This window comes from Triticum urartu, chromosome 7A, assembly GCF_056163025.1.
Source record: "Triticum urartu cultivar PI428250 chromosome 7A, HENAU_Tu73, whole genome shotgun sequence".
Taxonomy (NCBI): Eukaryota; Viridiplantae; Streptophyta; class Magnoliopsida; order Poales; family Poaceae; genus Triticum; species Triticum urartu.
Genome location: NC_141879.1, coordinates 136,024,728 through 136,046,125, shown reverse-complemented (window position 1 = coordinate 136,046,125; position 21,398 = coordinate 136,024,728). Strand labels below are relative to the sequence as shown.

The window sequence follows — 21,398 nt, the reverse complement described above, 5'->3', positions numbered from 1 at the left end:
AGCCCAGGTGCTTGAGACTTGCTGCGAGGTGCACACTTATGCAACTCATGGTGGTTTTGATGAGTTCATGAATGTCTTCGCAGTGATCCATGTTGAAATAGTTGGTTAGTTAGAGATAGAGTTGTATAGGGATAGATATCTTGTTTAAACCTTGTACCCTTCTCTATCTCTTCTTCTGTTATCTCTCCCTCGTAATCCTCCTGTAACGATCGTTCCCTGTAACGATCGATCTCTCTCGATATCGTCTTGTAAGCCATGGCATTGTTTCTATATATACAAGTGTGGCCCGAGCAAAGGGTTCAACGCTTCCATATCGTTTCACATGGTAATAGAGCCTCTTCCTCATTAGATCGAAAGAGATTGCATCTAGCTACCTCCTACGACCGAGATCATGTCCACCACCATCGTTGCCATGACAGTAAGCACCATGGGTGCACTCACCACCTCCTCATCTTCAACCTTTGCCTCCTCCTCCACCACCACCAACACCTCCCTCGGATCGCCACCACACGAGAAGCTTACAAGGGGCAACTTCCTGCTCTAGAAGGCCGTCGTGCTGCCTCAGATCAGAGGCAAATAGATGGAGCACCACCTCGACGAGAAGAGACCGCCACAGCCGGCCACTCTCACCATCAACAAGGACGGCAAAGAAGAACAAGTCGTTAACTTTGCACGATCCCTCTGGTATGCACAGCAGCAACAACTTCAAGGGTACCTGATGGGTTTCTTTTCCCGTGACATCCTTGCACAGGTCGCCACGCTCCAGACGCCGGCTGGGGTGTGGCGCACCATCCACGCCATGTTCGCTGCTCAAAGCCAAGCCCAGGCGATCAATACTCGCATCGAGCTCAGCAACCTCAAGAAAGGTAACATGCCCATGTCCGACTATCTTGGCAAGATTAAAAGTCTCACTGATGAAGTCGCAAGCACTGCTGCAGCGCTTTCTGATCCGGAGATCGTCTCCAAAATCCTCTCTCGTCTGGGCATGGAGTACAACCCGGTGGTCTCTGCGCTCGCCGCCAGGGTCGAGCCCATCACCGTCCAGGAGCTCTACAGCCAGCTGCTCAGTTTTGATGCCCACCTCACCCTCCTGCATGGCGGCGACCTTCACCAATCCTCCGTCAATTCTGCCTCCCGTGGCCGCGGTCACCAGGGGCAACGCGGTGGTGGGCGCGGACGTGGCGCTTCCCAAGGCGACGGCTCCTGCTCTGGTGGGGGCTTTGGCTCCAACGGTGGGGGCAGCTACAACACCAACGGCGGGGGCGGCTACAACACCAGCGACGGCTTCAACAACAAAAACAACGGTCGTCGTCCTCTTTCATGTGGTCGCCCTCGCTTCCAGCTTTGCAAGAAGTCTGGCCATGAGGTGATCGATTGCTGGCATCGGTTCGACGAAGACTACATGCCTGATGCTCGCCATGTCGCTGCTGCCATGCGTGAACAGGGCAGCGGCGAGGGTGTCTGGTACGTGGACTCTGGCGCGGCAGACCACGTGACCAATGAGCTCGAGCAGCTTGCTCTTCCTGAGCGCTACCATGGCAGCGACCAGATTCACGCCGCAAGCGATGGAGGTATGGATATTTTTCACATCGGTCAAGGTTCTATTAATTCCCCTACACTCAAACGTGATCTAGTTCTTCGAGATGTACTTCATGTTCCACAAGCTGACAAGAACCTTGCCTCCATGTCTCGTTTAGCCACCGACAATAATTTCTTCTTTGAGACTCACCCTCGTTATTTTTTCATCAAGGATCGGGCCACGAGGGAACTCCTTCATCACGGTAGATGCGTTGGAGGGCTCTACCCAATTCCATCCGGAGCACTAGGTCGCAAGCGTCGTTAAGTCCACTCCGTCATCAAGTAGTCTTTGGCATGGTGGCATCAAAGACAAGGACATCCATCTTCGGTCATCGTCAAACAAATAGTCAATAAACACAATCTTCTTTTGTCTCATAGTCAAAATAATGAGTCTGTGTGTGAAGCTTGCCAACGTGCCAAGAGCCATCAGCTTCCTTATCCCAAGTCAACTAGTGTGTCTCATGCTCCGTTAGAACTTATTTTCAGTGATGTATGGGGTCATGCCCGACATTCCTTTGGTAGAAAAAATATTATGTTAGTTTTATTGATGATTATAGAAAGTTCACTTGGATATACTTGCTTGCCTGAAAATCTGAGGTTTTCTCTATCTTCCAAGAATTTCAGAAACTTGTTGAGCGCCAATTTGATAGGAAAATTCTTTCAGTCCAAAGTGACTAGGGAGGGGAGTATGAGAAACTCAACTCCTTCTTTCATAGCATTGGGATAGCCCATCATGTGTCGTGTCCTCATGCTCATCAACAGAATGGCTCTGTTGAGCGCAAACACTGCCACATTGTTGAAGTCGGTCTCTCTCTTTTAGCTCATGCATCCATGCCTCTCAAATATTGGGATGAAGCCTTTATCGCCGTCACTTACCTTGTTAATCGTCTTCCTAGTAGAGTCATTGGCAACTCTACTCCCTTAGAGAGCTTGTACAAGCAAAAACCTGATTATAACTATCTCAAAACCTTTGGATGTGCTTGCTATCCTAATCTGTGTCCTTACAATCGCCACAAGCTTGAGTTTCGGTCCACGCAATGTGTTTTCCTTGGCTATAGCAACCTTCACAAAGGCTATAAGTGTCTTGAGATTGCTATTGGACGCATCTACATATCTCGCGATGTTGTTTTTGATGAAACTGTCTTTCCGTTTTCAAAACTTCATCCCAACGTCGGCGCCTTGCTTCGTGCTGAAATTGCACTTCTACCAGACTATGATCACGGGGGCGCGTTAACTGAACCTGATCATGTGCAAAAATCCAAAGAAAATCCTGATTCTATTGATACTTGTGCTAATTCAGGGCGTCATTTTATGTGTGAGGAAACAAACAAAGCAGGTGCAGAAATCGACGCTGATCCGGCTGACAGTGGCGGATCCCAGGCAGATTCGCCCACCAGGCCTGCCTCCGCTGACGGTGCAAGATCCCAGGCGAATCCTCCTCCCGTGAGGGTGGCTGCATGCAGGCTGGTGGCCGACCGCCCTGACCGAGTGGATCCCACCGGTCCAGATGCGCCCACGAGCCCATGTGACGACAGGCGCGCCAGCCCAGGCGCGGGAAAAGCCCAGTCGCCCGCTGCCACGTCTCAGCGGGCCTAGGAGGACCGCAGGTGCGTCGCCCAATGCCGCGTCTCTGCGGGTCCAGGTAGACCGCGGGTGTGCGGCCGACCGCGCGTGTGAGGACGGATCTACCTCGGATCAGGAGCCGGCTGGTCCGCTGGTTGCCTCGGATCGCGAGAGGGCCAGATCCTCGGTGGCTGATTCTGCTTCGTCCGAATCGCATGCAGCATCTGCCACAGCAGCTGCTCATGTGTCGCCTACGCCCTTTCTTCGAAATACAAGGTCTCGATCAGGTATTGTCAAGGAAAAACAATATAGTGATGGTACAATAAGGTATGACAAACTCAAACCTGCTTTTCTTACCACTACTGGTGAACCAATCAATTTGCATGATGCTCTTTCCAATAAAGAGTGGAAGGAAGCAATGAATAATGAGTATAATGCACTTATGAAAAATAAGACCTGGCACTTAGTACCACCGAAACATGGGAACAATATCATTCATTGTAAGTGGGTATACAAAATAAAAAAGAAAGTCTGATGGAAGCATAGACAGGCATAAGGCAAGATTAGTTGCAAAAGGGTTTAAACAAAGGTTTGGAATTGATTATGAAGATACCTTTAGCCCTATTGTTAAGTCACCTACTATTCGACTTGTCTTGTCTATTGCAATTTCCAGAGGTTGGAGTTTAAGACAGCTAGATGTCCAGAACGCGTTTCTTCATGGTGTTCTTGAGGAAGAAGTGTTCATGCGGCAACCACCAGGTTATGAGAATCAAAGCACACCACAGTATGTATATAAGTTGGACAAAGCTCTGTACGGTTTGAAACAAGCCCCACGAGCTTGGTATTCCAGGTTAAGCATGCAGTTACAAAATCTTGGGTTCACACCATCTAAGGCAGATACTTCTTTATTCTTTTATAACAAAGGGAATATCACTATCTTTGTGCTTGTTTATGTTGATGATATAATTGTTTCCAGTTCAAGCTCAGATGCCACTGTCTGTTTACTTAAGGATCTGAAGCTAGAATTTGCTCTCAAGGACTTGGGAGATCTTCACTATTTTTTGGGGATAGAGGTAAAGAAAATTAAAGATGGTATACTTCTCTCTCAAGAAAAATATACTAATGATATTCTCAGAAGAGTGGGATTGGAACACTGCAAGTCAGTAAGTACACCAATTTCTACCTCAGAAAGCTTACAGTTGAATGTGGAGAAGCACTTGGGTCAGAAGATGCAACAAATTATAGAAGTGTTGTAGGTGCTTTACAGTATTTAACACTTACACGTCCTGATATTTCCTATTCGGTAAATAAGGTCTGCCAATACTTGCATGCACCCAGAACCACTCATTGGACTGCAGTGAAGAGAATTCTTAGATATCTCAAATTTTCAGAAGGACTTGGGCTTCAGATTACCAAGTCCTCTTCTATGCTTCTTACTGCTTACTCTGATGTTGAATGGGCAGGATGTGCTGATGATAGAAGGTCTACATGTGGTTTTGCTGTTTTTCTGGGAACAAATCTTCTGTCTTGGAGTGCAAGAAAGCAAGCAACTGTTTCTAGGTCAAGTACAGAAGCTGAATACAAGGCCTTAGAAAATGCTACAGTTGAAGTAATGTGGATACAGACATTACTCTATGAGCTTGGAATTAAAGCTCCACGGGCTGCGAGATTATGGTGTGATAATATTGGTGCAACCTATCTCTCAGCCAATCCGGTCTTTCATGCACGCACAAAACACATTGAGGTTGATTTTCATTTTGTTAGAGAAAGAGTAGCTCGAAAGCTACTGGACATTCGGTTTATACCTACTAGAGATCAACTTGCTAATGGATTTACAAAAACTCTCACCATGAGAAGGTTGGACGAGTTCAAGTACAATCTCAACCTTAGCAAAGCTTCATAAGGTTTAGATTGAGGGGAGTGTTGAAATAGTTGGTTAGTTAGAGATAGAGTTGTATAGGGATAGATATCTTGTTTAAACCTTGTACCCTTATCTATCTCTTCTTCTGTTATCTCTCCCTCGTAATCCTCCTGTAACGATCGTTCCCTATAACGATCGATCTCTCTCGATCTCGTCTTGTAAGCCACGGCATTGTTTCTATATATACAAGTGCGGCCCGAGCAAAGGGTTCAACGCTTCCATATCGTTTCACAATCCATGATATGTACTGCAAGTGTGGGGCGGTCAAGGCGGTGAGGACGGTGTTTGATAGGGTGTTGGGCAAGGACTTTGTGCCAGAACGCCGTTATCAGTGTGCTCCAATTTTTATACTCAAATATGATAGAAGACCATGTGTTTATCATGGATCCAAGTCATCAAGGAAGAAAACATTTTGAATGATATTATACTGTAATCTAGGACAAAGGTTTTCGAGCAGAAACATTGCAAACCAGAGGAGGGTCATTTGAAGTGTCGAGGTACCCTCACAATATTTGCAGGTTCATCACAGAGGCTTCTTAATTTTGTGATCTTTTGTGTGCAAGAAGGGTATGTGTGTTTCTCTTTTGAGGGTTCCCTTCGTTTTGGGGGCCAGGGTGGCCGCCCCTCCTGCCCCCCCTCGTGACCGGGGTAGTGGTGTCTATGACCACCTACGAGGGATATATAGCGTGTCAATCAGTACCCAAATAGAGATATATAACGATTGTGTGAGAAAAGGCGAAGTCGATCAAGATGTAGATATATAGAGGGAGATCGTGTGAGTGTGGGTCGGCGTGCGGTCGAAAGAGAAAGATTTTCAAGATAGATATCGTGCGAGGGAACTTTGGGGAGTAACCCCCCCTCCCCCCCCCCCCCCCCCCCCCCCCCCCCGCACACACGCATACACACATTTGGAGAGTCTATGGAGGGGGGGCGTTGGAGAGACCTAAAAAAGAGTGGGTGTGTATGTAGAGAGTATCAGACTTAATATATATTCATGTCTCAACTTCGTGTAGATAATAAAATTTGAATTGTTGGCCATGCATGGCTTCCGTAATTCATGTTTGGATGGCATGTTTGGACTTTGGGATTCGTGTCAAACATATGGTTTGGAAAACTACATGCATTATATTGACTCAATTGTTGTTGTCTTTGCATGTGTGCGGTCATATGCATATGAATACATAAAAAGTTTCTCACCACCCTAAGAGTCGTCATATACATCTGAATTTGCATTGAAAAACTTAATGTGGGTCATGAAATGCTAAGTCCAAGTTAGAATTGGAGATCAGTATATCACACAACCACTGTCTCATTCCAAAACACATGATAAATCAATTACCATCTTTTTTCGAACGACCACCATGGTAATACATTTTTTTGCGAAAAAGTAATACATATAGATTCGTTTGCCGACTAAACAAAAAGATTCGTTTGGCAACTACTCCATGCTAATACTATAAACAAAAAGGTTCTTCACCATTCCCAAATGGAAGCACACCAGACGACGCATCATCCAGACCAAGATCGTGTCGTGGCGGTACAGTGTGCGGTATGCACATTTAGCAAAGACAAAAAAAAAGAGAATTGTGACACATATTTTCGAGATTCCCCATTTGGCGTCAAAACATCGCGCCTCCTCCCAAGGCTCCGCGTTATGAATCGAAATATTTCGCGGCCCGAATTCCAACCCTGCAAAATTCTCCTTATGTCTCCGATCCATAATAACAACCCAATAACAATAGAGGAATGCTTTAGTAACTCCCCACCACCAGCCACCGCACCTAGTACGTTCAAGTCCCTCGTTCACCGCCACCCAAGAGGTCACCCATGAGCTCCGTTGCCTAGGTGTGTTTATTGCACTGCGTATAGAATGGAGCTTAGTTTGGTACGTGCCTATTACTAGCATAACTTGACCAAATTTATCTGGATGAAGTTGTGTACAGCCTCCGTATCTTTTTACTCCGCATATATAATTTGTCTAAAGTCTAGCTAAGCAAAGTTTGACAAAATTTATCTTAAGAAATATGACCATCTATAACACTAAGTTATATAGCATGAAAATTTATTTCCTGATGCATCTAATGATAATGAAAATGATTTTGTATTTCTAATGTTGATATTTTTCCTTGTAAAGTTGGTCAAGCTCTACAAAGTTTGACTTCAGATAAATTTTATATGCATGCTAGTTTTTTTTAAGTTTGAGTTCGAACGTGTACTATGTGTCATTAGAAAAAAAATATGTAGCGCGTGTTGGAATAACGATGCTCATGCAGAGTACCGGATGGGACCTGCCGCGAGGTGCACGCTTTTGCGGTTCATGATAGCTTGGATGAGCTCGTGAACGTCAATAATCATAACATAATGTTTGTAAGTTTGGAACGAATATGGTAGTGGTGTCGAAGACACCTAGAGAGAGCTGTCGTAATATAACACTGCTATAAGTAACTGAAATTTCTCAGTGTGGTATTCATATAATAAACAGTACAACACCATGATTTGAGCAACAGAAATTTGGCATTACTTTACCACATCATGCTTCATCAAAAGAAACACCGGCTTGCTAATTTGCATTACTACAAAAAAAAGGAAGGAGGCGGTGCTGCGCCAAGTTTCTATGTGTGTACATGTAACATACTCCTTCTCACCATCTTAAATAAGTGAACGATGGGAGATGGGATGGGAACTTTTGGTCTATGGGTGTATATACACCCTATATGAAAAAATAGTAATTCAAAAAAAAACAAAAAAAACTGACAATATTTTTGAAATAAACTTGACCTTTCATTGTACTTGTGAAAAAAATGCACAAAAAGAAAATTCCGCTTTGACTTCTGTTCAGAAAAAAATCGGCCAAAATAGTGTGAATAGTGACCTATAATAGCAAAAAAAAATTGCCCTGAAGTCTACTTTGATTATTTATTCATGAAAATTTATATACTAGTGCAAAAGAAAGTCAAGTTTATTCTAGAAAAAGTTCTAAACTATTTCGATTTTTTTCTCATTACTAAAAAAATCCTATATAGAATGTAGATACAACCAGAAACCAAGGGATATTTCCCATGGGAGATGCCCTGTTTGGATTGTCGTTTTGCAGAGCTATACCCCTGTAAAATATACAGGCCTTCATCTGTTCCAGGTGAAAATCAAACGGTGGCCGGTAATATACAGGTGTAGAATAAATACATGTGTATGATACACCGATTCCAAGTGAGGCCTTATATGTTAGTCTGAATGTTTGTGCCTCGGCAGTATAGGACTAAACCCATTCCACCCTTCGGCTTATTTTCAGTTGTGTGGTGGCTCTTCTCCGCTGGATGGGCTTTTTTTTGTTACAGAACTCGGCCCATGACATGTGTGGACTGAGAGAATGCTAAGATATTACTGATTGCTTGCCACTGACTGATTCGTGTTACTTTTGGCTCCTACGTGCTACATCGTTTCTTCATCAATGACAATACTTTTCTAGAACAGAAATGCTAAACATACAGACCTTTACATGAGTTTTACAGGGACCTTCACTCTCGACGATGCTTCAGTGCCTTAAGGCACCTACCTTTATATTTATGATATGTGGGCTCAACAGGTCGCTGGCCCACATGTCAGTGACCCAAAGACATGTGTCTTTAAGGCACCGAAGCTGCGTCCCTTCACTTTAATTCGCTCCCCCCCTCCCCCCTGATTTTCAGGTGGGCAGGGCCCCTTCCTCACCTTAATCCAATGATTAGTTGACAGCTCCACACCTGTCCGTAAAGCCCTGTAAAGAGCCCGTCGATGTAGCATTACTGTTTCTAGAACACATTCGTGCATGCACACACTGCTGACACAACTTTCCTAGAATACAAGTCCGCACTTGTACACCACTGGCATCGACTAAGACGCTCTCTGCTTGGAGGCAGACCGTGGCTGCATTGCTGACCTTTCGCGCGGGCTGTTATTGGCCGACGGCTTTATATATGGTCGACGATTTTGATCTGGTCGTTCGAGTGGGATAACTGCAAACTATGATCTTCGCGTGGAGACACCGTTCTACCTGTGATCAGTCCTCTTTGATCTGGCCATCGACGAGTTCCGGACTTCTCCTTTGAAGGAAACCAAGGACTGGCGTATACGGCACTTTTTGAAAACCTTGTCTGGATTGGGGCTGGTCGTATGCACCTGCAATATCAGCATAACCAGCTTCACCGGGGGTATCACGAAGCTCTGTTTTTGTTGACACTTTGGGACATCTCTGCATCAAGATTTTTAAGGAGTCAACACATGCGGAGAATGCCATGGCGTGATTGGAGGACCTGCAAGCGGCGATGGCGGGTCATGGAGGTGATGAAGACTTTGCTTGACAGGCAGTTGTCCAGACTTGGCTTGCGGGATATGTTCCCGTCCAAACCAGGCAAGAGTTTATGTGAGCCTGGTGGTACGTGGCTTGTAGTAGTAACCTCCGCAAGTGGGGGTGGCAGTACTAGAGGACTTATTTGTTGGTGGTGCTCCTTGGAGTACCGAGTCGTGATTTTCAGAATGAAAACCCAAGGTCTGACCTTTATTGGTTGTGCCTGGCAGTGGTCTTGTTGAAGGCATTGTTTTTTGAGGACGCAGTCTTTCTTCGGGGTGAAAACCTACAAACTTTGTTCGGGCAACGACAATGCTTGTGCATTGTTTTTTTCTTAAAGGCGTTGCTTTTGGAGAACCTTCTTTGTAGTCCGAGTGCTATCTTTGGTGGTGGTTAGAGTGCTACTACTACAGGTGATTGATCATCGTGGCAGGGTTATTTTTTTCTCCTTTTCTCTTTTTTTTTTGTTTTTGGCTGTGTGCATTCGGGATGCTTTTAAGCATCTTGTTGGTGCAGAGATTGGGTGTAATTGGTATCTACTTGATATTAATATATTTCCCTTTTCAAAAAAATATACGCCAAAAGGCTAGGGGGCGGCATTTTTTGTTTGGATCTACGCGTGCTTGCATTGTGCATAATCACCTTCTACGTACAATTACTGTGCCTTGAATCATGGAGCATATTGAGTTAGCAACATGCAATGTCCATGCTGATCAAAGGTCTGTATAGCACCCCGCTAGACGTGTTGATTATTGCTATTTCTTTTGTATGTCAACATTTTCTTCTTTCGGAAATATTGATACTCAAACAAAAGGAGCTTGCAACCAATAAATTAAACAAGGAGAATATATGCGTGAGTTCAATAGCATGAATATACGCATGAGGTCAATCCAATCTCTATATCTCGAGGCAAATAGAAAAATGACCGGTAAAGGTTTTATCGACATCAATTGCGACACTAGTTCATGAGTTGAATAACACCAGCCAACAAGCAGGCATCTCAACCAGTCCATTTTGTCTACACAACAATAACACCATGCATCTCAATTTCCACCACTAAACACATCATCATAATAGATAAGTAAGCCATGATCTTCTGTCCACGGTTGGTTGGCGACGACACATAAATAAAGAAGGAGCAAATGACATCAATTTATTCACTAGCTCATGAGTTCGATACCACCAGGAAACACCCAACAGAGAAACAAAGCACAAGTTGAAACATTTGCAGTCTACATATCTCCCAGGAAGCACTTTGAATTCTTTCACAGACAATATGAGCCAAACTACATATCTAAACGAATTCTGCCATCAACCAAGCATTTCATCATGGGCGTGAAATGATGAAGCTCACATGCTAAACAGATGCATCGTCCTAGGTATGGGATGCCCTTCAGCTTGACAACCATCACCTCTTTCACGTCCCTTGAGCATATCAAGATCCCTCAGCCTGTAACAACCACAACTTTTAGGTTCCCTTTTTTTGTTTAACTGTGATCACCTGAAATATTCTAAAGCAACCGAGTCAGATCTCTCCAATGAATCGGAATTATCCAAAACAAATTTTCAGACAACTTACATCACTAGTAGAGAAAAGGTCTAATGTGAAGCACATTAGTCCCGATTTGTAGCTGAACCGGCACTAATGTGATCATTAGTGCCGGTTCAAACGGCTAGGCGGGCGGTACTTATTAGTATCGGTTCGTGGAGAACCTTTAGTACTGGTTCGTGCAACGAACCGGTACTAAAGAGTCTATGGCAGGCTGTTGGCAGGCTATGGCCCCACCAGCCCCTTCAGTACCGGTTCATACCATAAACCGGTACTAAAGTTTCGTCATGCAGTGGTTTTTTAGTCCCACCTCGCTTCCCTAAGAGGGTTTTTACCACCTTAAATATGTTACTGCTCAAACTATCACAACCATTTGGTCTTCATTGAACTCTATGTGTAGTATCTGTGGTCGCAATAGAAATCATCGTCAGTTCTTAAACCGGGGAAGATTCCTATTGACAATTCAGATTCTACACAAAAAGATCATTAATGATCAATGTATTTTTATGTATATTTTTACATATTTTTAAAACTCCAGACTTTTTTTGCGTTCAGTATGCACCATTCAAAGCCACGTCATCAACTTTCAATCATTTCTACCTTCATTTTCTATTTTTCATACATTTACTGATTTGTTTCGAGCTAAATGACCCTGAAATTGAAAAGCACTACAAATGAACTCTGAAAAGGTTGAAACTTTGCATGGTATCATCATTTCACCCACATAGGATGTGCAAAAAAGTAGAGAGGGTTACGGCAACAACTAGGTGCACTTCGTGTACAAACTGGCACTCTTTTTCGAAGTATCAGGGGTTCGAACGAAAACTCATCTGTTACAAAGGCACTTCATTTTTTTAAACTTATTACAACTCCAAACTTTTTATGTGTCCATTATGCACCATTCAAAGCCACGTCGTCAACTTTCAATCCTTTGTGCCTTCATTTGCTATTTTTCATGCATTTACTGATTTGTTTTGAGCTAAATTACCCAGAAATTGAAAAGCACTACAAATGAACTCTGAAAATGTTGAAACTTGGCATGGTATAATCATTTCACGCACATAGGATGTGCAAAAAAGTAGAGATGGTTACGGCAAAAACTGGGTGTACTTCGTGTACAAACTGGACACTCTCTTTCAAAGTATCAGGGTTTCGGACGAAAACTCATCTGTTACAAAGGCACTTCATTTTTTAAACTTATTACAACTCCAGACTTTTTATGTGTTCATTATGCATCATTCAAAGCCACACTAGTAGAAAATAGGGCTTTGGTCTAGGCCGGGTCAGCCCATTAGTCCCGGTTCAGTCCAGAACCGGGACCAATGGGGGCATTGGTCCCAGTTCGTGAGCCCAAGGGGCCGGCCGGGCCACGTGGGCCATTGGTCCCGGTTCATCTGGACTTTTTGGTCCCGGTTGGTGGGACGAACCGGGACCAATGGGCCTCGCTCCTGGCCCACCACCATTGGTCCCGGTTGGTGGCTTGAACCGGGACCAAAGGCTCCCCTCTAGTCCCGGTTCATGTCACCAGCCGGGACCAATGAGGTGCCTATATATACCCCTCGCTCACGAGCAGAGCACCCCAGTGCTCTGTTTTTCTCTGGCCGAGGGGGGGCTTGGTGGTGCTCTAGCTCACCTCCTATGCACACAAGGTGTTCAATGGAATGCTCGAGCCACACTACTTAAGCTTTCTCCTCTCCAAGCTCGACCTCCAAGCTCCATTTTCCATAATATTTGTCTAGGTTTAGCGGTCCGTCACGCCCCGTCCCCGTCTTCACCGCCGTCGATCACCCGCGCCGAGCTCATCGCCGGCACCACCGTGGTGAGCCTCTTGTTCTTATCTTCTTTCTGAAAGGAAAAATATTCTTACTTGTATGTTTACATAGATACTTGCATTATTTTCTTACTTTTATTATTGCATCTTATATAGTGCAATGGTTTTGGTATCCGCCCCCGTCGGCCCTCGTCCTGTCTATGATTCGGATGTGGTATATATATATTATCTTTATAACTATTGGTTCATTTATTGTTTATGAAAATTATGCCGACCAACGTGACATAGATTTTATTTATGTAGGATGTATGTGAATCGGAAATGCCAACCGACCCTATTGCCGAGAGGTTAAATTTAGTTGAAGAAGAAAACAATTTGTTGAAGGAAAAAATAAAAAAATTGAGGAGGAGAAGATGATATTGGAGTTGCATGTTGCGGATGTCGTCGATGATCACAAGATCAAGATGGATGCAATGCGCTTGAAGATTAGAAAGATTAGAAAATATGCCATTCATACCGAGGCTTGGTATCATTATGCCGTTGAATCAATTGTTACCTTGGTTGCGATTATGATCGCATTTGTTTTTGCATTGAAATGTTTTACATAGTTTCAATGTATGCTTTGATTAATTAGATGCTCTGGAGAGCTATATGTTGTTAGATGAGAACTATGTATGCACTTTGGTTTTAATGTGATGATGAACTTCTATTAATTTGGACACTTAATTATATATAATGCACGCAAATGAACCGGCAATGGATGTACGGTGACAGACACACCTGCGAGTACATTAAGGGCATGCATGAGTTTCTCGATGCGGCTGAGGCAAACAAGCAGAATGGTTTTATATGTTGTCCATGCACTGAATGTGGGAATACGAGGTCTTACTCTAACCGGAAAATCCTTCACTCCCACCTGCTTTACAAGGGTTTCATGCCACACTATAATGTTTGGACGAGGCACGGAGAAATAGGGGTTATGATGGAAGACGGCGAAGAAGAAGAGTACGATGACAACTATGTGCCCCCTGAATACAGTGATGCTGCAACGGGGGGAGCTGGTGAAGATCAAGAGGAACCAGACGATGTGCCCAATGATGCTGCAACGGGTGAAGCTGCTGAAGATCAAGAGGAACCAGACGATGTGCCCGATGATGATGATCTCCGTTGGGTCATTGTCGATGCAAGGACGCAATGCAAAAGTCAAAAGGAGAAGCTGAAGTTCGATCGCATGTTAGAGGATCACAAAAAAGGGTTATACCCCAATTGCGAAGATGGCAACACAAAGCTCGGTACCGTACTGGAATTGCTGCAGTGGAAGGCAGAGAATGCTGTGGCTGACAAAGGATTTGAGAAGCTACTGAAAATATTGAAGAAGAAGCTTCCAAAGGATAACGAATTGCCCGACAGTACATACACAGCAAAGAAGGTCGTATGCCCTCTAGGATTGGAGGTGGAGAAGATACATGCATGCCCTAATGACTGCATCCTCTACCGCGGTGCATACAAGGATCTGAACGCATGCCCGGTATGCGGTGCATTGCGGAATAAGATCAGACGAGATGACCCTGGTGATGTTGATGGCGAGCCCCCCAGGAAGAGGATTCCTGCGAAGGTGATGTGGTATGCTCCTATAATACCATGGTTGAAACGTCTGTTCAGAAACGAAGAGCATGCCAAGTTGATGCGATGGCACAGTGAGAACCGAAAGAAAGATGGGAAGTTGAGAGCACCCGCTGACGGGTCGCAGTGGAGAAAAATCGAGAGAAAGTACTGGGATGAGTTTGCAAAGGACCCAAGGAATGTATGGTTTGCTTTAAGCGCGGATGGCATTAATCCTTTCGGGGAGCAGAGCAGCAATCACAGCACCTGGCCCGTGACTCTATGTATGTATAATCTTCCTCCTTGGATGTGCATGAAGCGGAAGTTCATTATGATGCCAGTTCTCATCCAAGGCCCTAAGCAACCCGGCAACGACATTGATGTGTACCTAAGGCCATTAGTTGAAGAACTTTTACAGCTATGGAATGGAAACGGTGTACGTACGTGGGATGAGCACAGACAGGAGGAATTTAACCTTAAGGCGTTGCTATTCGTGACCATCAACGATTGGCCCGCTCTCAGTAATCTTTTAGGACAGACAAACAAAGGATACCACGCATGCACGCACTGTTTAGATGACACTGAAAGTATATACCTGGACAAATGCAGGAAGAATGTGTACCTGGGCCATCGTCAATTTCTTCCGACCAACCATCAATGTCGAAAGAAAGGCAAGCATTTCAAAGGCGAGGCAGATCACCGGAAGAAGCCCACCATGCGTACCGGTGATCACGTACTTGCTATGGTCAATGATTTACACTACGTAATCTTTGGAAAGGGTCCTGGTGGACTAGCTGTTCCGAATGATGCTGAGGGACATGAACCCATGTGGAAGAAGAAATCTATATTTTGGGACCTACCCTACTGGAAAGACCTCGAGGTCCGCTCTTCAATCGACGTGATGCACGTGACGAAGAACCTTTGCGTGAACCTGCTAGGCTTCTTGGGCGTGTATGGGAAGACAAAAGATACACCTGAGGCACGGGAGGACCTGCAACGTTTGCACGAAAAAGACGGCATGCCTTCAAAGCAGTATAAAGGTCCTGCCAGCTACGCTCTTACGAAAGAAGAGAAAGAAATCTTCTTTGAATGCCTGCTCAGTATGAAGGTCACGACTGGCTTCTCGTCGAATATAAAGGGAATAATAAATATGCCAGAGAAAAAGTTTCAGAACCTAAAGTCTCATAACTGCCACGTGATTATGATGCAACTGCTTCCGGTTGCATTGAGGGGGCTTCTACCGGAACATGTCCGATTAGCCATTGTGAAGCTATGTGCATTCCTCAATGCAATCTCTCAGAAGGTGATCAATCCAGAAATCGTACCAAGGCTAAGGAGTGATGTGGCGCAATGTCTTGTCAATTTCGAGCTGGTGTTCCCACCATCCTTCTTCAATATCATGACGCACGTCCTAGTTCATCTAGTCGACGAGATTGTCATCCTGGGGCCCGTATTTCTACACAATATGTTCCCCTTTGAGAGGTTCATGGGAGTCCTAAAGAAATATGTCCGTAACCGCGCTAGGCCAGAAGGAAGCATCTCCATGGGCCATCAAACAGAGGATGTTATCGGGTTTTGTGTTGACTTCATTCCTGGCCTTAAGAAGATAGGTCTCCCTAAATCGCGGTATGAGGGGAGACTGACTGGAAAAGGCACTCTTGAAAGAGACTCAATAATATGCAGGGACGGATATTCTTGGTCTCAAGCACACTACACAGTTCTACAGAACTCTACCTTGGTGACCCCGTATGTCGATGAACACAAGAACAGTCTGCGCTTCAAACACCCGGAGTAGTGCGACGACTGGATTACATGTGAACACATCAGGACTTTCAGCAGTTGGTTGGAAACACGTCTCAAAGGTGACAACACTGTTTGTGAGGAGTTGTACTTGTTGTCCAGGGAACCATGTTTAACGGTATTGACTTACAAAAGATACGAGATAAATGGTAATACATATTACACGATCGCCCAAGATCAAAAGAGCACCAACCAAAACAGCGGTGTCCGCTTTGATGCAGCAACCAAGAGCGGAAAGGACACATATTATGGTTACATAGTGGACATATGGGAACTTGACTACGGACCTGATTTTAAGGTCCCTTTGTTTAAGTGCAAATGGGTCAATCTGTCAGGCGGCGGGGTACAGGTAGACCCACAGTACGGAATGACAACAGTGGATCTGAAAAATCTTGGGTACACTGACGAACCGTTTGTCCTAGCCAATGTTGTGGCACAGGTTATCCATGTGAAGGACATGTCTACCAAACCGAGAAAAAGAAAAGATAAGGAAGCGAATGCATCATACGATGAGCCAAAGCGCCACATAGTTCTTTCAGGAAAAAGGGACATCCTGGGAGTGGACGGCAAGACAGACATGTCTGAAGATTATGAAAAGTTTCATGAAATTCCTCCCTTCAATGTCAAGGCTGACCCAAGCATCCTGATAAACAATGAAGATTATCCATGGTTACGGCGCAATAAGCAAATGACACAAGCGAAGAAAAAGTGAAGACTTTCTCCCGCAACTATTATGATGATACCATGCCAACTTTGTAACACACGAACATGCTACCATTGTCCGTTTTGTACATGCACATGCTATGTGGGTGAAATTATGATACCATGCCAACTTTCAACTTTTTCATAGTTCATTTGAAATGCTTTCATGTCTTATGGTTCGGCCCTCGTAATACCATTATTCAAATTTTAACTATTCAAATTTGAAAACTAATGGCACTAACAGAAAGTTTATAATTTTTTCTAAAATTGATGGCCAATTGAAGGGGGCTCACACCGGTTTATAAGCCCTTCCCTCTCTGCCTTGTTGAGCTCCTCTCAAAGTGAAAATAGATGCCCTAATAGAGAAAAGTTTAACCTAAATTCATAGTGAATTTCTCTGAAATTCATAGAAATTTAGTATGAATTTAGGTTGAATTTTCTCTATAAGCGCATCTATTCTCATTTTTTTAGTAAGTTAATCACAAACTTGTGATTCACACAAATTTCAAAGAATTCAAATTTTAACTATTCAAATTTGAAAACTAATGGCACTAACAGAAAGTTTATAATTTTTCTAAAACTAATGGCACTAACAGAAAGTTTATAATTTTGCTAACCTAAAAGCAAACAGAACTAAAAATTAAAGCAAAAAACAAAAAAAAATGCAAAAAACAAAAGAAAATAAATAATGCAAAAAACAAAACAAAAAAACCATAAAAAATTAGCAACAATAAGTATTTTGTTGTAAGTAGAAACAAAATAAAATAAATAAAGCAACAAAGAAAACAAAAATGTGTTTTCAAATTTGAAAACTAATGGCACTAACAGAAAGTTTATAATTTTTCTAAAACTAAAAGCAAAAAGAATAAAAAAATAAAGCAAAAAACAAAAGAAAATAAATAATGCAGAAAACAAAACTAAAAACTAGAAAAAAATAGCAACAATAAGTATTTTGTTGTAAGTAGAAACAAAATAAAATAAATAAAGCAACAAAGAAAACAAAAAAACAAAAAAAGTGTTTTCAAATTTGAAAACTAATGGCATTAACAAAAAGTTTATAATTTTTCTAAAACTAAAAGCATAAGGAATTAAAAAATAAAGCAACAAAACAAAAGAAAAAAATAAATAAAGCAACAAAAAAACAAAAAAAATGCCACCTACTGGCCCCCACACGGCCTGAATACGACTAGAAACCCATCCAAGGGCCAGGATTCAGGCCCGCAGGAGGCCCAGTAGGCCCACATGCATAGCAGTGACAATTAGGCCCGTAAGCCTGCAATGGAGAGAAGCTCGAGAGGGGTGCGGCAGTGGGGCTTATAAACCACTGCGCACCCCTCTCAACTAGCGAGGTGGGACTAAACTTTCGACGCCGCAGCAGCACAAGGCCTTTGATCCCGGTTGGTGGCACCAACCGGGACTAAAGGGGGCATTGGTCATGGTTGGTGCCACGAACCGTGACCAATGCCCCCCTTTAGTCCCGGTTGGTGCCACCAACCGAGACCAAAGGCCGCCGCTTCCCGCCCTTTGGGCTGCTGAAAATTGGCATTTGGTCCCGGTTGGTGGCACCAACCGGGACTAAAGGGGGCATTGGTCACGGTTCGTGGCACCAACCATGACCAATACTCTGTGTATATAAGCAGGACTTAGGAAAATTTGACGAACTCATCGCCAGTTGCCCCCCGGCCCGCCCGACGACGCCGAGCTCATCGACGCCGCAAGGCTGCCCAGATCGACGCCGTCTGCCGTCCCCCGAGCCCGCGCGCCCCTGCCCTCGCCCCGAGCGTGCCTTCACTCTCCGCCGTCCCCGAGCCTTCCTCGTCGCCGACGCCACCTTGCTGTGAGCGCCGCCCGTTCCCCTGCTCCTCCCCTTGTACTGGTCGCCGTCGCGGCCGCCCCTGCCCTTCGTGCGCTGCCGCCCTGCGCGGCCGCCGCGCGCCGCCCCTGCCCTTCGCTGCCGCCGCACGCCGCCCCGCCGCGCGCCTCCCCTGCCCTGCCGTGCCGCCGCCCTTCATTTTTATTAGTTTTTGTTCATATATATATAATGTATATGTGTATGTATGTGGCTATGTGTATGTATATGTGTATTTTTTTTGTTCATATGTGTATTAATCTTTTTCCATATATGTAATTTTTTTTGGTTCATAGAAAGAAGAGGAAGAAAGAAGAATATTTTGTTCATAGAAAGTTTTTTGTTCATATATAGAAAGTTAGAAGAAAATTTAGAATATGCTAAAACTTAGAAGAAAAAGAAGGATATGAAAGAAGAAAATAAGAAGAGGAAGAAAGAAAGAAGAGGAGAGGAAGAACAGAAGAAATAAATAAGAAGAGGAAAAAAGAAGAAAAAGAAGAGGAGAAGAAGAAAGGAATAGAGGAGAAGAAGAGAAAAATAGAATATATATTCTATTTTCTCTTTTCTCCTCTATTCCTTTCTTCTTCTCCTCTTTTTTTTCTTCTTTTTTTTCTTCGACACGTGGGCGGGGGGGTCGAGAACGTCGAACATTCATGAGAGAGGCGAGGAAGAAGGGGAAGAAGAGGGAGAAGAAGAGGAAGTATTCTCCTCTATTCTTTCTTCTCTTCTTTTTTCTTCTTCTTCCTATATGTATTAGTTTTTTTATTTAGGTTGTTAATTAGTAGATATTAATTTTGTTCATATATGTATGGATGCATGTGATATGTATGTATGTATGTATGTATCGGGTATGTCGTTGTCGATATACCCCCTACCCGATAACTTCGACATGAGGGGGTCGAGAGGGGGTCTAGGGTCGCTGAGGGGTCGAGGGTCGTCGAACATGAGAGGAAGAAGAGGATAAAAAAAGAAGAGGAAGAAGAAAAAAAGAGGAGAACCCTAAATAGCAAGTATCGTCGGTGTGAGATACATGTGGCCGTCGGTGTCGGACAGTACATCCACGTCCCACAAGAGAAGAAGAAATCTTTCTTCTCCTCTTTTTTTCTTCTTCTTCTCTTCTTCTCTTTTTTTTTCTTCTTCTTCCTCTTTATTTTATCGGAAACGAGGGTCGTCGAGGGTCAGGGTCGCCGAACAGTAGAGGAAACCCTAAATAGCAAGTATCATGGGTGTGAGATACATGTGGCCGTCGGTGTCGGACACTACATCCACGTCCCACATGTGGCGCGGGCTTCGACGCCCACGTCACTTGTGGGACGTGGATGTAGTGTCCCACACCGACGGCCACATGTATCTCACACCCACGATACTTGCTATTTAGGGTTTCCTCTACCGCTCGATGACCCTCGACGACCATCGTTCCCGATAAAAAAAGAATAGGAAGAAGAAGAAGAAGAAAAAGAGGAGAAGAAAGAATAGAGGAGTTACTCCTCTATTCTTTCTTCTCCTCTTTTTTTTCTTCTTCCTCTTCTTTTTTTATCCTTGAAGCGTTGTCGAGGCCACCCCAAACCCTAGAGAAGCAGCGTCGAGGCCACCCCAAACCCTAGAGAAGCAGCGTCGAGGCCACTAATTAATATTAGTTCTACGTTTGCCACTAATATATCCATCTGTCATGTTTGAATAATAATTGCCATGTTGACAATATTTGTAGAAACTGTGGACACCGCCCGAGACGAAGTACAAGAAGAGTTGTTGGGGGACATAATCGCATGAGGAAGTGATGCCGTCGTCTCGTTGTTTCTCAACGACACCGATGGTCTGGAAGCAGCTGGCTATGATTATGATGGCTCCGGTGACCTAATGCTGGTGCAAGAAGGAGACCGTGAGGACGGCTCCAATGACCCAATGTCGATGCAAGAAGGAGATCGTGATGACGTCTCCGGTGACCGAACCGAGTCCGGCCAGGTATATATATTAGTTAAGCTTCTGCTGACTAGCTAATTGATGCATTCATTGTTTTGGTATGTACACATATTAATTAAGTCTTTGTTCTTTTTTCTAGCCCTCCGGATCGAGCACAACTTTGGTAAAGAGACGAGGCCCAAAGAAAAAGTTGAGCTCGGATGAAAAGTTTGAGATCATAGAAATCGCGCCCGACGGCCAACCGATTGAACCCCTCCGGACAAAGAGCGCATTTGTTGCTCAGTGCGGGGTTTTGGTTAGGGACAAGATCCCGATCAGCATCCAGCAATGGTTAAAGCCGGCTACAGAAGACCCTGAGGTGTCTTATGTCAATGATATGCAGAAAAATGATCTTTGGACTGAGCTGAAGTCAAATTTCACCCTACCGCCAGAGGATGATCCAGAGAAGCCAGTTAAAGAGCAATTAATCAAGTCTTTTGCTCTTAAGAGGATGGCAGAACTATTCAGGAGGTGGAAGAAAGAGCTGAATAAGTTTGTCGAAAATAAAGAGACACCAGAATTCAAGGGCAGATATGAGAAGATCAGAGATCACTGGCCCGCATTTGTGGCCCACAAGACATCGGAAAAGAGTAAGAAGATGTCGGCGACAAACAAGCAAAATGCTGCGAAGAAGAAGCATCACCATCGCACGGGGTCAGGTGGCTACCTCGTAGCCCGGCCTAAGTGGGCCAAGACTGAGAATGATCTGGTTGATAAAGGGATCGAACCAGAGACAATTAACTGGCCAGACCGTTGCCGGACTTGGTTCTTCGGGGCTGG

General features: G+C 44.2%; 1 protein-coding gene across 1 annotated transcript; it reads left to right on the top strand.

The window, feature by feature from the left end:
- The first annotated feature begins 580 nt into the window (after positions 1 to 580).
- Positions 581 to 5,044, top strand: LOC147958561 (uncharacterized). Its single transcript, XM_087532192.1, has 5 exons — positions 581 to 1,571; positions 3,363 to 3,468; positions 3,815 to 3,925; positions 4,118 to 4,233; positions 4,605 to 5,044. The coding sequence occupies exons 1-5, from the start codon at positions 581 to 583 to the stop codon at positions 5,042 to 5,044; spliced, it is 1,764 nt and encodes a 587-aa protein (XP_087388318.1).
- Positions 5,045 to 21,398: the final 16,354 nt, after the last annotated feature.